Source organism: Podarcis melisellensis (genome assembly GCF_964234715.1).
Source record: "Podarcis melisellensis genome assembly, chromosome: 16".
Taxonomy (NCBI): Eukaryota; Metazoa; Chordata; class Lepidosauria; order Squamata; family Lacertidae; genus Podarcis; species Podarcis melisellensis.
The window spans coordinates 11,594,743-11,610,516 of NC_138533.1; the positions used below are offsets into that span (position 1 = coordinate 11,594,743).

Below are 15,774 nucleotides of genomic sequence, written 5' to 3' on the forward strand. Positions count from 1 at the left end.
TAATAATAATAATAATAATAATAATAGGAGACGTTCATGGTGAGTTCTGGCACCACTTTTTCCTAGAAAAAGAGCACCCTAGTATGCCACACTTTACTGAGTGAATACGGCCCAGAATCCTTTCCGAAAGATTTTCAGGTTATCCGGGTCCCAGGTCCCCCTGTAACTTCCTCGCCTCTTCCCATTTTCTTGTTTCCCAAGGATTGTCGTCTTTCGACAGCGACGTGGAGGAGGTGCTTCTGTAACATTCTGCCCAACATTTCCCCGAGACGGATAGACAGATACGGCACCTTCCCAACGCCACCCACGTCTAATCACGACTTGGCAACGTCTTGGAAAGGGACTCTGGGGCATCGCCTTGGAAAGGAGCAAAAGTCGCCTCCTGCTGTTTTGTTTTGAGGTGTCTCTCGGAGGGGTAGCAGATGTCAGGAGCTCGTCCTACACTCGAGTAGGACCCTGGCAGAGACACATGCTCGACTGGCATGTTCTCTCCCTCCTGGTCGATCGTTCGGGAGCTTCAGAAGCTTTCTTCAGCCCGAACATCACAGCGGCCGCTGCCAACAGACATCGGCACACTTAGGGATCCGCAGAGTCTTTGCAGCTTGCGTAACAGACCTCAGCAACTCAGCATTTGGGCTAATCTACTTTATTTACATATAAACACACGCGGAGCACTGCAACATGGCTCCCTCTCTCTCTCTCTCTCTCTCTAGCATCAGACAGCAAAGAGAAAAAGGACAATAGTCCCACTTCACAGAACACAATAACACAAACATCCTGTCTCTGTCACGTCCCACTTTCCCAGGCAAAGGGGCCTGAAGACAAACATGGCAATGGTGACTTCAGCGTCATTCTATCAACTGGGATGAGCGTCTGTCAGCGGAGGATTAGGCCTGAAGCTCCTTCCCACAATTCCGACACGGTGCCACCTCCTTTTCCATTTAGCTCTTGGCTTAAACTGGGGCGGGAGAGGCAAATGTGACTCTCTAGGTCTAGAAATGTGAAGGCTCGGGAGAAAAAAGCATGGAATAATAATATTTTTTAAAGAAACATCCCCCCCAGGCCTTCACATCTCAAGCCAAAGCTCTGTCTGGCCCTTGGGACTCTTTCCAGTCACATCTGCTCCTCAGACACATCTGCTTTACCCCAAGGCCCCCAAAGGGCTGTCTAAAAGAGAACGTGGCCCTCAAACTGAAAGGGGTTCTCCATCCTTGGTTTTTTGCCTGTGTATAAATCTATATACATGCAGATGGAAGGAGCAGGTCTGTAGCGTGAGGGTACCCTGTCACTGAAGCCTCAGATGCTTATTTTGAGCTTGAAGACAATTTGGAAACTTCAAATGGCCCAAAATGCAGCAGCTGGCTTAAGGATTGGAGTTCTCAATTACTTAGGCCCCAAATAACCGGTATCTGAATGGCTGCCTCTCAAGTGTTAGGATTGGCAGTGGGGGCCTGTTGGTAGTTCCACCACCCTCACAAATTTGGGGTGGTGGAGGTCTGGGTGATGGCATTCTCCATGGCATCCCTTCTATTGTGGAATTCCTCCCCACAGAGCTGCTTATGGCGCCTGCGTTATGTAATTTTTATCATATGCCAAAGATTAACCTCTTTGACACCTCAGATATACTGGTATGTATATCTTAGAACCTATCCTATTCTCTCGACTGTCATCTGTTTTAACTTATTTTAAAATAACTTATTTTTAAACTGTTGCCCTGGAACCTGATGGTGAAGGGTGGGTGAGAAATGTAATAAATGAGAATAACTCTCAAACCGGCTCATTTTCATTCCCTTTTGCCATTCCTGTTGTTTTCTGCCTCCAGCGCTTTCTTCCCTGGGTAGGCTTGCTTACACAGAAAAGTTTTTAGCAGACGTCAAAAACAGCACAACAAAGGCGCCTGCCTAAGATCAAGTGGCAGGGAGTTCCAGAGAGCAGATGCTACCACACTACACGATCGATTGCTTGAAGAGCATTAGCTAGCACCCAATTTCTAAACCCCAGCTGGCCTTGAAAGTTTTACTTCACCCCATAGGATATAGTTTTTCGGTTCCTCTTCTATTTGACAGCTCCACTGGTCCCTGAAGAGTCTGGGCTTAGTATGTAAGCATAGTAACAGATGCCACCGATATGCGCAATTTCCTTCACGGTCACTTTCACCCCCCCTGCCTGTTCCAAAAATGGCACCCTGGCATCCGGATCCTCATCGGAAAACTGAAGTAGGTTCCCCGTGGGCCTCAGCACCCTCAGGCACTCTGACACCAACGTCTTGGCTCTGCCCGGGCCCTGGGGGCATCGTAGCAGCGTATCACAGGTCCCCTTGTCGAGGACGAGGTGGAACAATCCCTCCTCGAAGGTGCTGGTCAAGGCAGTGGCATCGGCCAGGAAGCAGTGCAGTTCAGAAAGAGGGTGCCCCGGTGGGGGGCTCTCCCTTACCAGCTGTTGCAGGGAGTCAATGGCTGGAGGGGAGAAATCTAAACATGAGATGTGAAGTTGCCGGGGCGAGTCTCGAAAGAGCCCCAGGCTTAAAGCGGATGTGCCGCAGCCGACGTCTAGTATTTGGGTCCGGCCGGCCGGCAAGCTCTGAAGGAAGGAGAGCAGGAACCCCGAGACAGCTTCGTAGGAAAAGAACCAGTCAAAGTGGCCAGGACGCGAAGCTCCTTTCTCCTTAGCGGTGTAGAAGCGGTCCCAGGCGTCACGCCGGTCCATTTGCCGAAGGAGATCATCTGGAAGATGGATAGAGGCAGAAGGCGCCGCGTGTCAACTGTGAGGCCACATATTCGCTGGACCTCAGCTGTCGCCTTGCCTTCCTCTCACCCCACAAAAATTTAAAACTAAACACATACGAACGAAGCTTTGCAGGGTTAAAGAAAGAGAAAAATGGAGCAAAAAAGTATAAAGATAGAGGTAATCTACATTAGACACAACAGTTTAGAAAGAGTAAAAATTTTGAGGTCTTAGAACAAAGGAAGGAAGTCAATATGTGCATATGTATGTACTGTAACGATTAAAATGACGATATGGTTTTATTTGTAGATGTGTTTTTGTTTTCTTGTGTTTCTTGTGTTCTTTTTTCTCTTGTGTTTTTTTTCCTTGTTTTATTTTTGATTCAGTGTTTGTAATTTTTGTTGTAATTTTGCACTGAAAGTTGAAAATCAAAAAAATAAAATAAAACTAAACACGCAGGGTATTCTCCAGAGCGCAGTCCTAAGCACACATTTACTCAGAAGTTAAATCCAAGGTGGTTTACTCCCTTGGCATTAACCAGCCCTTTTTTGTGACTTAGAATCATAGAATTGTAAAGTTGGAAGGGACCCCAAGGGTCATCTAGCCCAACCCCCTGTCACAAAAGCAGGACATTTATTATTCGATGTATATTCAAATTTATTATTTGATGTACATTCCCTAATCGTGTTTGTTATGTTCTCATTTGTTTTATAATTGGAGAAAATCATCATCATCATCAATGCAGGACAAAAATAAACCAGAAGATCTGTGATATAAAAAGTTACAGGATTCAAGGAGAAGGTTGCAGCGTTATGCGCCAATTTGGGATGAAGCAGTGTGGCTGCCCCAAGGCTTTTGCAGGCTCAAGCTGTATTGAAAGCTGGATTGCATGCAATTGCCCCGACACAGTCATGATAAGCACAAATCATCATGCATAAGCATCAGACAGGATGTTGGGAGTGGCCCTCAGTACCTTAAAAGGCGGTTTTTGCCCTTCTGGGACTCCCTTGGGGTAGCCATTTTCCCAAAGCATAATTCAAAAGTTGGAATCAGAGTGGGGAGGGACCCTGAGGGACATCTAGTCCAACCCTCTATTATTCCCTCCAATCATGAACACAGGTTTTGTGTGGCGACTGAAATGCAGCAAAAATGGGATCACCAAGAATCAAGAGGAAGGAATCAGCATGCTGAAGGCAAACTGTGAGATTTGCCAATGCACAAACACCATCGGAGGAGAAGGGGAAAAAAGATTGGTTATACTGTTTATAAATAATTTTTTTTTTGGGGGGGGGGAATGCTAACTTATACTTAAATCCTGCTCTTACATGGCATGATCTCTCATCCAAGGACTGATGAAGCACAAAACTGCTTAGCTGCTGCACCTGATGCTGTCAGACCAAGTGTGTGTGTGTGTGTGTGTGTGTGTGTGTGAGAGAGAGAGAGAGAGAGAGAGAGAGAGAGAGAGTATACACACACGTAAAAAAATGCAGACAAACAGCATAAGACTCTTTACATAGCAGAGCATTCCTGTTTGGGGTGCCCTCGGTCTGTGGTTGTGTATACATTTAAAGCCCTCACCTTCCCTCAAAGAACCCTGGGAAACTGCAGCTTACCCCTCACAGCGCTACAATTCCTGGCACCCCTTTAACGAACTACAGCTCCCAGAAATCTTTGAGGAGCACGTGCGCTTCAGATGTATGGCGCGTTTGCACTATAGATGGCAACACCATCTAATAAATCTCCAAATCCGGAGCCCAGCCGCCGCCTAAGCTTTGATGCAAGCAGATCAGGATGAATGCTCAGATCCCTTGAAAGGAGCCTTTTTGCAAACCTCAAACGTGCAAAAGCTCCCTGCCCTCCCTTTTTCTCCTTGGCGTGAGAGGCACCCACCTGACCAAGAGGAAGAGGAAGAGGCAGAAGAAAGCGAGGAGCGCACCAGCGTCCTGAAAACACCCCGAGGACCTTTCAGCCAGCTTGCTGCTGCTGTTGTTGCTGCTGCTGCCATCTTCAGTGGGGCGGGAGGAAGGGGGAAGGAGGAGCTAAGGAGATCCTAGAGCACAAGGAGGAAGTGGAGGATGTGATCTAGGGAAGGGGGTTGTTGAGGTTGTCGTTATCTGCTAATTGGGTGTGTTTGTATTGCTTTGTTTGCTGTCCGGGTTTTGCTAAGGTTGCTTGTTAGTGTTTATGGGGCTGCGGTGCTGTTGCGATTCTTCCTCCAATTTATTTATTTCAACTCATATACACCGCTACGCCCCTCAAAGAGGTCTGCTGTTCAAGACTTTTGAAACGTTAAAATAACATCCGATTAAAAATAGATTAAAACTCGCATCGACTGTATAGAAACTTGTCCACGCTTGCAGGAACAAATATGTTTTTAGCCGGCACGGGAAAGAGTAAAGTGAAGGCATGATATCAATTGGCAGGGAGTTCCAAAGTGTAATCGTGCTGCCACCCTAAGAGACTTGAGTTATCAAAAAAGCAGAATAGGTCTTATGTGGCTCGTCTACGTTGCAGAGACGTTTCACCTTTAAGCTTCTTATAGGATCTAATTCGCAAAGCTTCAAACATTGTTATGGGGTTGAAGCCCTTTGTTTTTATGGATATATGAATGAGCACGCTGGGATAGCTCAGTCTGTATAGCATGAGACTCAGCTTCAGGATTGTGAGTTCAAGAGTCCCGCATTGGAGGCAGTTGGGCTAGATGATCGCCGGAGATTCCTTCCAACCCTTAGGAGTAAACAGATATTTTTATTAACGGGTGTATTTTCCTGAGACATCAAACCGAGCTTACACACAGCATTGAGAAAAAAGCATATTTTGAGGAAAAAATGCTGAAATATATCTGAGCAAAGAATTTAAGTTTTATCTATTTTTTGCACCAGCAATATTCCCCCCAGAGGGAGGTGCACCGTTCCTGGAGGTACTGCAATACCAGGTCGATGCATGGAGTGGACGGAGCAAGCCCCTATTCCATCTCCCAATTCCAAAAATCCATTTAATATATAGTCCTCAAATAGAGGACATATCAGATATTAAACTGATAAGAACAGATACTACACTTGATCTTAGCCAAAAGGCCGAGAAGCGATACCAAAGTCAACAAAAATTAAGCAGGTCTCCTTTCCCGATGGCTTTCGAGGTGATGGTGGGTACTTGACGCCGCAAAGCTCTCACTGCCCCATCAGAATCAGTACCGTTTCCAATTCCACAAAATACACTCTGACAACATTTCCAACTCAGCACCCTCTAGATCGACATTTTAACCTCAAAACTAGATTATTCTTTCGATTTTATCAATTTCTCAGCAATCTGCCTAGTTACTCCGATGGCGATTGGTGCTAAATCTGCATAGACCCGCCCATTTATACGTCAGGCCTCTTGTAACTGTTAACTCATTGCGTGCCAGTACAGGTCCCCAAATTTTCCCGTTCCTAACTTCCTGTTCCCCTTGAGAGCATCCTGCAAAAACTCAGCTGTCAAGCCAAGCAAAGCAGAGTTGCAGAATAAATATTTCCTTTATTCCAAGCAACTTTAACAAACTGCAGGTTCCAGAGCGTGGTGCCTGGTTTGCATTGGGACTGAAGCCTGAAATGCAGGGAGCCCAGGCAGGAAGTGGAACCAGAATGACAGAGGTGGGGCCAGATAAGTCTCCCTTGTTCTCCTTCTCCTCCGCCTCTTCTGAGTTCTGCAAAGACAAGTCTGCGACGTTTTTCCACCTTTGCTGCATCAAGCAGTTGGTCCCTTACCTTTCCCGCCCTGACCTGGCCACAGTGATCCATGCGACGGTCTCCTCCAGGCTTGACTACTGTAATTCGCTCTGCCCTTGAAGCTGTCCCAGAAACTCCAGCGGGTGCAGAATGCTGCAGCAAGGCTCCTCACGGGGCCTCTGCCATGGGAGCATATTCACCCAGTGCTTTTCCAGCTGCACTGGCTCCCGGTGGAGTACAGGGTCAGATTTAAGGTGCTGCTTTTGACCTTTAAAGCCCTTCACGGCCTAGGACCCTCGTACCTACGGGACCGCCTCTCCTGGTATGCCCCACGGAGAGCCTCAAGGTCCATAAATAACAACACCCTAGTGGTCCCAGGCCCTAAAGAAGTCAGATTAGCTTCAACCAGAGCCAGGGCTTTTCAGCACTGGCCCCGACTTGGTGGAACGCTCTGTCTCATGAGACCAGTGCCCTGCAGGATCTGATTTCTTTCCGCAGGGGCTGTAAGACAGAGTTGTTCCGCCTGGCCTTTGGCTTGGAGCCAATTTGATTACCTCCCCCTCTTTCTTTTTTCTTTTCCTTTCTCCTCCTGTGATGAGGCTGCATTTTAATATTTAAAGGTTTCAATATTTTAATGTTGTATTTTAATCTTGTTTTTAAGTTGTATTCATTCAACTTGTTTTTATTATTGCTTGTTAGCCGCCCTGAGCCTGGCCTTGGCTGGGGAGGGCAGGGTATAAATAAAAAAAATTATTATTATTATTATTATTATTATTATTATTATTATTATTATTATTATTCTAAGGAAAAGGAAGCTGGCAGGCAGCCCCCCCTCTGTTCCCTAGGGAGGCAGGCAGAAGGAGGCTGACTGATTACAGATTGTGGTTGGTGGGGCAGCAGCCATTCCCTTAAACGGGCAAATGAGAACCAATGTCCACATTTGCATGGCATTACCTTTGCATGGAAATGAATGGCCTTTGCACTGAAACAAGCATTGTAAAATAACATAATCATACTGTAATTCATTATGTAAAATTCTGCCACAGCAGACAGCTAGACAAATAACTTGACTCTTGTTGGAAGACAAACTGCAGCAGAAAGGAATCAGTGCTGCTTGTGAGGAGCAGGAATAAGGACAGAAATTGATGCCTTCTTAAACCTCTAATTTGTTGGGCGGCAGTGTTGGGGGGAGTTCCTAAAATCTGCTGCATATTTCTTAACCTGTTCATTGAAATGCCAGGCCTTATGTAGTCAAAATGGCACCCTCCCTGGAGATATAAGCAGGCAGGACAGTTCGGAAAGTACAACAAATATATATATTTTTAGGGAGGAAACCAATGGTGACTAAGTCAAGTCAGTGGCCATTAAATGCTGAGCGGATGGGTGGGGAGGTGATTGGAATATTTTGGAAAGAGCCTGGCTGGTTAGAATTTGGAACTAGAACATTCTGAAGCAGAACATTATGCTACTTGTTTTATTTTTTTATTTTTTCTGAACCAGCAGAAAATTAGGTGCCATGTTCCTGGAGGCACTGGAACCCCAGGCTGATGCAGGGCTTTTTTGTCTGTAGTTTTGACTAAAGTACACATTTTTGCAGGCAAACTGTTTTTAATACAGTCATACCTCTGGTTGCGAATGTGATCTGTGCGGGAGGCACGTTTGCAACCTGCAGTGTTCGCAGCATGCACGTGATGTGACGTGCGCTTCTGCGCATGTACCATACATTTTTTGCTTCTGTGCATGCACAAGCGCTGGACCATAAAGAAGGCTGATCGCCGAAGAATTGATGCTTTTGAATTATGGTGCTGGAGGAGACTCTTGAGAGTCCCATGGACTGCAAGAAGATCAAACCTCTCCATTCTGAAGGAAATCAACCCTGAGTGCTCACTGGAAGGACAGATCCTGAAGCTGAGGCTCCAAGACTTTGGCCACCTCATGAGAAGAGAAGACTCCCTGGAAAAGCCCCTGATGTTGGGAAAGATGGAGGGCACAAGGAGAAGGGGACGGCAGAGGACGAGATGGTTGGATAGTGTTTTCGAGGTTACCAGCATGAGTTTGACCAAACTGCGGGAGGCAGTGGAGGACAGAGGTGCCTGGCGTTCTCTGGTCCATGGGGTCACGAAGAGTCGGACACGACTAAATGACTAAACAACAACAACAATGCACAAGCGCCGAAACCTGGTGTATCTGCAACCTGAAAACACGCAACCTGCAGTGTTCGTAGCCTGAGGTACAACTAATGCACTTGTGTGTGTCATTTTCATCACTTCATTTGTTTTCTCCAAATATATGCATTTTTGCAAAAGTTGTTCCGTTAGACAACTCTATAAAACTTTCAGAACAAGCATAAAGTGCTCCTGTGTTTTGGTTCTCAATAAGCTTTGTACAGCATAAGCTTGGTAATAGTCAAAACACATTCCACACTCCAAACAACTTTTATCTATTTTTTTGCACCAACAATATTCCCCCCAGAGGGAGGTGCACCGTTCCTGGAGGTACTGCAATACCAGGTCGATGCATGGAGTGGACGGAGCAAGCCCCTATTCCATCTCCCAATTCCAAAAATCCATTTAATATATAGTCCTCAAATAGAGGACATATCAGATATTAAACTGATAAGAACAGATACTACACTTGATCTTAGCCAAAAGGCCGAGAAGCGATACCAACGTCAACAAAAATTACTCAGGTCTCCTTTCCCGATGACTTTTGAGGTGATGGTGGGTACATGGCGCCGCAAAGCTCTCACCGACCCATCAGATTCAGCACCGTTTCCAATTCCACAAAATACACTCTGACAACATTTCCAACTCAGCACCCTCTAGATCGACAATTTAACCTCAAAACTAGATTATTATTTCGATCTTGTCAATTTCTCAGCATTCTGCCTGGTTACTCCGATGGCGATTGGTGCTAAATTTGCATAGACCCTCCCATTTACCCAGCAGGCACTGTGAAACTATTAATTCATTGCGTGCCGGCAGAGGTTTCAAATCTATCCCTTTGATAGTTTCCTGTTCTATTGAGAGCTTCTAGCTTGAAAAGCTGTAAAAGGAATTTCCAGCACTTAATAACTGCCGATAATCTATCTGGTGACACGTAGCCTTAGCAACAATTTATCGGTGCATCCAGATCCTTTTAAGTTCACCAGATTTACTTGCTTTTACCCTTTCAACTTTGATTTCAGCGTGAAATGCACAAGTGTCCCGAATTATTAAGAACACCTTTTCATTTATATTTGTTTCAATTTAAAAATTGGAGATATATCCGCCTTCAAATTAACTCATTATGCTTCAAGCACAATTAAATAGCAAATATATTGCTATATTTGGAAGGATGTAGTTTGTGTGAGCCCATAAAAGCAATGGAAAGGCAGGGGGGTGGTAAAATAGCTTAAGACTTAGTAGGTTTTTTATATAGAAGTTTATCGTTCTAGGCCAAAGCAATGACAAACCCACAGCAACAGTACCAATGAAATAAGACAGTAGGTACAGAGCTTACATCCCCAATATGAGCCAACATCCATGATTTGAGAGGACACCAATAAACTCAAATCCAGCCTTTCAGCTGGATTTATAGCTGTTTTATCTAATGTTCTGTTTCTAATGTTCTGTTGAAAGCCGCCCACAATGGCTGGGGAAACCCAGCCAGATGGGCAGGGTAGAAATAAATTATTATTATTATTATTATTATTATTATTATTATTATTATTATTATTCCTCCTCCTTTCCCCCACTTTTCTTTCCTTTTTTGAAGCCAGTGCATAGGGAGCCACTCTGTGTGTGACAAAGCTATCGTCCTCATTAAAAAGAAACTAGACCATTTCTGTCAGGGTGTACCTGCTTGCTTGCGTCAACAATGGTTTCAGAAAGTGACCTCTTGGGTCTCTAGATGAGGAACAGGCTAACAAACGAGTGATGTCTTCCACCTAACGTTGGGCACAAATACCAAGGCTGTCTGCCTAGGGGGACTACACTGGTCATCAAAGACTGCAGTTGTGTTTATAAAGTGATGCCTAATTCAATAATGACATTTCTAAAGGAAGCTGGTAAGTTTGGTCAGATAACTAGCTCTAAAATGCTGTGTTCTCGAGTGGATACCAAGGCAAAAATCTGGTTAATAATAGTCTAAAACAGGGGTTGCCAACTCCCAAGAGACTGCGATCTACTCACAAGAGTTATAAACTGGCAGTGATCTACCTCCCTTTTGGGGGGTTCGTGTCAAAGTTCTTGAGCATTTTGTAGGAAGGAAAGCCCTGTTTTTTGGGGTTCAGGTCAGTTGCTGAGCTTTTTTAGAGAGGGAAGTCCCATTTGGGGGGGGGTGCAGGGCAAAAATGTTGAGCTTCTTTTAGGAGAGCCAAAGTTGTTCAGCTTCTTTGCAGGGAGCCACTGATCTACCACGGATGTCCAGTGATGTACTGGTAGATCACAATCTACCTGTTGGACGTGCCTGGTCTAAAACATCTTGACAAGCGGGTTTTCAAACTTGTTACCGTCCAATTCCATATAGCACAGTGCAGGAAAACTCTCAGTAGGCATAGTAGCAAATTAAAAAACACTTTAGCTGAGCTCAGTCCACTCTTGCCTTTAATTGTTGACCTCTGTACTGTATTCTGTATGAATAAGAGCTGCTGTTACTTCTGATAGTAGAGTATTGCTAGTGGGGTGTGTGAGAAATATACTGCAGTTTCCAAAACTTTAATGGAGTTTGAATCAGAACCTGAGTTTTCAACACCATAGAGCATTTGGGTAAGCACTTTAAACTTTCCCAGAAGATATTTGGTAGTAATCAGCTGCCCTCTCCCTTACGGTTGACAAAATTTTGCATCAATGCCCCAATGCTTTGACTTTCACTGCCGCCATGTGACCAAGACAGTACAGCGGTACCTCTGGTTACGAACCGTTCTTAATCTGAGGTACTTCAGTTAATGGGGCCTCCCGCTGCCGCTGGCACGTATTTCTGTTATCACCCTGAGGTAAAGTTCTTAACCAGAGGTACTACTTCTAGGTTAGCGGAGTCTCTGTAACCCAGTGTTTGTAACCTGAGGTACCACTGTACACCCAGGTATCTATATGAGCAAGTTCGTTCTAGAGCCTGCTGATAAAACACCATCAGCATACTTAGGGCTGTGTCTGCCAAGAAAATCACAATATTGTGATAGGTGGTGGACACCTCCAAGAGATTTTTGAGGCCCAAAGAGGGGAATACAGCGGCTTTTTCTCCACCACCTACAGCATTCAGCTTCACTGGCTGTCCACATATTCTAAGAGAAGTTTCCCAACCTTGGGTCTCCTAGCTAGCAACACCAGTGGTCAGGGATGTTTGTAGTCCAAAAAAACCAGCTGGAGACCAAAGGTTGGGAAACACTTGATCATTGTGGTTGCCCTTCCCATCACTGGGCACTGCTCCCCCCGCCACCCAATGGTTTTCCATGTTACCTAGAACATGTCCTCGAAGGCCGATGATGCCTCTTACTTGCCTGGAGCAAGTAAGCTAACCCAGCTAAGAAGAGTGTGCATAGAAACTGGCCTACTGTACAAACTTAACATGTGTATCAATTGCTCCAACCACTTTTGCCTGTGGCCGCGCCCCACCAACAGTTTGTGGCCCCTGGAAGGTTGTAGATGGGAAATTGCCCTCGAGTTGGAAAAGGTTTCCCACCCAGTTTATAGTGCCACATTGAGAGTCCAGAGGGTAGTTTTCAGCCACATTTATTATAAACATAACACACATACATGCCCATCAGCAAATATTTAATGGAAGACAACAATGTAAGATAGCAAAAAAAATTAAAAGTTTACAACAGAGACAGCCTAAAATGCTGGATTTAGCACAATTACAAGTCCTGGGTGAACTTTTAAGGCGGCCATACCTGCCACTGAAGAATACAGTGAGGTTCCAGGTGAGCCACTAACAAGGTAACCTATAATCTACAGCGCTAGCTGAAAGACTAGTGGCAGCATCCAATCAAAGCCCAGTTTCGTGCACGAAAAATCAAGGAGTTCAACATTAACGCTTGAATTAGATTTTTGCTGCTGTGTAAAACCTATGCCAGGACAAAGCTAGCTACACAATTGTATTTATATCCAGCATCATTTGAACCCGGATTCCCAGGGGCCCTCAGCAGACTAGCTGCTGCCCCTACTGCCAATATCCACCTCCCTGTAACTGGACACCCCACCCCACTGGGTCTGCGTCTTTCCCTTTGTGGCAGCAGCCTCACCACGCCCCTCTTCCCTCTCGTATTTTTGGGACCATCAGCACCGAGGGCTTCTCTGCCACTTTCAGGCTCTGAGAAATGGCATGGCAGGTCAAGCCAATTAGGGAACTAGGTAAAGGTAAAGGTACCCCTGCCCGTACGGGCCAGTCTTGACAGACTCTGGGGTTGTGCGCCCATCTCACTTAAGAGGCCAGGGGCCAGCGCTGTCCGGAGACACTTCCGGGTCACGTGGCCAGTGTGACATCGCTGCTCTGGCGAGCCAGAGCTGCACACGGAAACGCCGTTTACCTTCCCGCTGGTAAGCGGTCCCTATTTATCTACTTGCACCCGGAGGTGCTTTCGAACTGCTAGGTTGGCAGGCGCTGGGACCGAGCAGCGGGAGCGCACCCCGCCGCAGGGATTCGAACCGCCGACCTTTCGATCAGCAAGTCCTAGGCGCTGAGGCTTTAACCCACAGCGCCACCTGTGTCCCTAGGGACTAGGGACTCTTCTAATTCCTTGGGCTTATAGTCAGTGCCCAGTAGGGCTGCGTGCTGGCACCTGGTCTGCTGAACCTCCTCTCCAGATTCTGGGGCCCAGCCTTTAAAACCCTTGGGCACCATTTCCCCCTTCTACAGTAGCCTTTGGCAGCTTGAATAGTCTTGCGCCTTCAGTTCCATATCTCTGCAGAAGTATTTAAAAGCCCTGTGGAGAAAGATGAGAAAATATGTTTTTAAGGATTTCTCCCAACACACAAAACAGGCCGCTCTCTACAGGCTCTAGCTCAGGCATAAACTCGACCCTCCAGATATTTTTGGGACTACAATTCCCATCATCCCTGACCACTGGTTCTGTTAGCTAGGGATGATGGGAGTTGTAGTCCCAAAAATATCTGGAGGGCAGAGTTTGCCTATGCCTGCTCTAGCTGTTACAACCAGCCACAGGTGCCCCCCCCCATTTCCACCGGCTCTAACCAGGATGGCCAAAGGCCAGGGCTGAGAAGGGGTTGTAGTTGTCCCTTGCGTGAATGGGCACCATGTTGGAGATGGCTGTGGTAGAGCCTTGACAGGTATAGAGCTTGTACCTGATCCAACATGCCTTTTGTCCCAGTGCTTGAGGATAGAACCAGCAGATGGCAAAGCCGCTGGCACCGAAGACAGAACACTGGGTGGGCATTCCTGTACCTCCGGACATTACAGAGCCGGGCACTGGGAGACCCGGGCCTGCCAAGAAAAGGAGGAGCTGCACTGAAGTGAACCCCCACCACCATTGTAGCAGCCACACAGTTAAGCAGTAAGCAAAACCCCCTCTTTATAAGGCATAGGAAGAGATCAAGAGCAGCCAATGCGGCTTCGCAACTCCTATCATCTATAATATTGGCCTGGGGCCTGATGGGAGATGCAGTCCTAAGAAAAAGTAGAAACAGGTGGCTCTCTAGAACTACAACTCCTATAATCCCTGGTCACGCTTGCTGGTGCGGATGGGAGTTGAAGTTCAGCAAGATCTAGAGGGCTAGAGGTTCCCCATATCTTTATAGCTAGATGCACCATGTGAAATGCTTGAAAGCAGTGTTCTGATAACGTGAAGTATTAATAAAGTAGGGTTTTCACATTTTGAACAAAAAAGTGGGCACATTTGCAGACTTTCAACAACAACATAATAACACAATTTAAACTCGTGTATCGGTACAAATATAAACCAATACCTTTCCGTCACTTTCAGATGCACTTTGTTCTTCTTTCTGACACTGTCTGGCCTAAGCATATTTCTCTGTCGGTCTGATCTTGCTCAACAACTGCTTATTGCTTAAGAGATAGGCATGAAATTCCTTGCAAGTAAAGTGCTCATAATTATATTGTACTAGCAATATGCTTCGCAGTGATTCAAAGGGCAAGTTGCCTCTTTCTTTGCTCCACTGACTTTCCATAAGAGAGAAGATGCGTTCCACATTCGCATTATGTGGTGCAATAGCAAAAAAAAACTGTGCAATTTTCAGGAGTTCTGACTGGCACATGTTTTCGGAAGTCTCAAAGTACTTGGCCCACTTCTGATGTGCCTGTAGATTAATGAACTCATCATCACCTTTGTATCGATTTACAAACTTCCTGAGATTGAAGAATTGATCAAAGCACTTCCCATAATCTATGGACACATGCCTGTCCAGGAGAAATTTCATGGAAGATTCTACCTTGTCCCACTCTAGTGACTCACTAAGAGACATCCACATGAAACATGAAAACTCCTTCATGGGCTCCACCCATTTTTCCAGATATTCTATGCAGCTGTCGTATAAGCTATTTACTTCTGCACAGAATTTGTCACACTCCGCACTAAGACCATGCTTACGCTTTTCGGCTAGGAGGCTCTTAACTTTGAGACACATAAAGTTGTTGCTCTTACGTTCAGTAAGCATGTTATGAACACAAAGCAGAACTTTCAGAACCTCTACAACTGAATTCTTTTCCCTTTCGAGTTCTAAAATATTTGAGTGAAAGATGCTCATGAGAGACTGCAAGTGCAATAAATAAACCTCACTGAACTCATGTTCAAAAAAGTTTTTTAACACTGTTGGTGGTTTATTCTGCGAGAGGAAAAACGCCTTGACAGCTGGAAACAGGTGAATGAGTCTAGTGATGCTTGGAAATAACGACAACCACCTTGTCTTGCTATGCAATAGCAGTTGTTTGTATTCAATGTCCACAAATTCACAGTACTCCTTTAACTGCTCTGTTCGGACTCTATAGATATGAAAGTACTGGTATATCCTGAAAAGGATGCCCTCAATATCGACGTCCAACGTTTCTGCTGCCTGCTGTACACAGTTATTCAAAATGTGTGCTGGACACCCCACACCAATTAAAGTTTTGTCATCTAGCTCATTCTTCAACTTTGCAAACACATTTCTTCCTTCTGAATCCCATGGCATCCCTCCAAACATTGTGTTGCAGTTGTCACCTGTGAACGCTATACATTTCTTTAATAGTCCTTTACTATCAAGAGTTTCCTTCACGTACGATGAGATTGTATCTGCACTCTCGTTGGGTTGGCTTTGCATTTCAATTATTTTGGACTGCAAACCACCACTTTTCCAGTCAAAATATTGAATAACTATCGGAAACACCTTTACCAAACCATGGTCACTCC

At 45.5% G+C, this 15,774-nt stretch overlaps 2 protein-coding genes across 6 annotated transcripts in view; one reads left to right on the plus strand and one right to left on the minus strand.

Moving 5' to 3' along the window:
• The window catches only part of LBHD1 (LBH domain containing 1), a 49,412-nt gene extending 48,101 nt beyond the window's left edge, over positions 1 to 1,311 (plus strand). For all 3 annotated transcript variants that reach the window (XM_081892012.1, XM_081892011.1, XM_081892010.1), the window contains one exon: positions 202 to 1,311. In XM_081892012.1, the coding sequence (XP_081748138.1) occupies positions 202 to 245 (44 nt within the window). In that variant the 3' untranslated portion in view covers positions 246 to 1,311. The remainder of the gene's footprint in view (positions 1 to 201) is intronic.
• A 456-nt stretch (positions 1,312 to 1,767) lies between these two features.
• On the minus strand, positions 1,768 to 4,739 carry CSKMT (citrate synthase lysine methyltransferase). 3 transcript variants are annotated; one of them, XM_081891963.1, is made up of 2 exons: positions 4,615 to 4,739; positions 1,768 to 2,723 (listed from the first exon to the last, which is right to left on the minus strand). In XM_081891963.1, exons 1-2 carry the CDS (start codon positions 4,727 to 4,729, stop codon positions 2,056 to 2,058), a joined length of 783 nt encoding a protein of 260 aa, XP_081748089.1. In that variant the 5' UTR covers positions 4,730 to 4,739; the 3' UTR covers positions 1,768 to 2,055. The 3 variants fall into 3 exon arrangements, with proteins under 3 accessions (XP_081748089.1, XP_081748090.1, XP_081748091.1); XM_081891964.1 differs by having other exon boundaries at positions 1,768 to 2,807; positions 4,615 to 4,734; XM_081891965.1 differs by lacking the exon at positions 4,615 to 4,739 and adding an exon at positions 4,338 to 4,601.
• Positions 4,740 to 15,774: the final 11,035 nt, after the last annotated feature.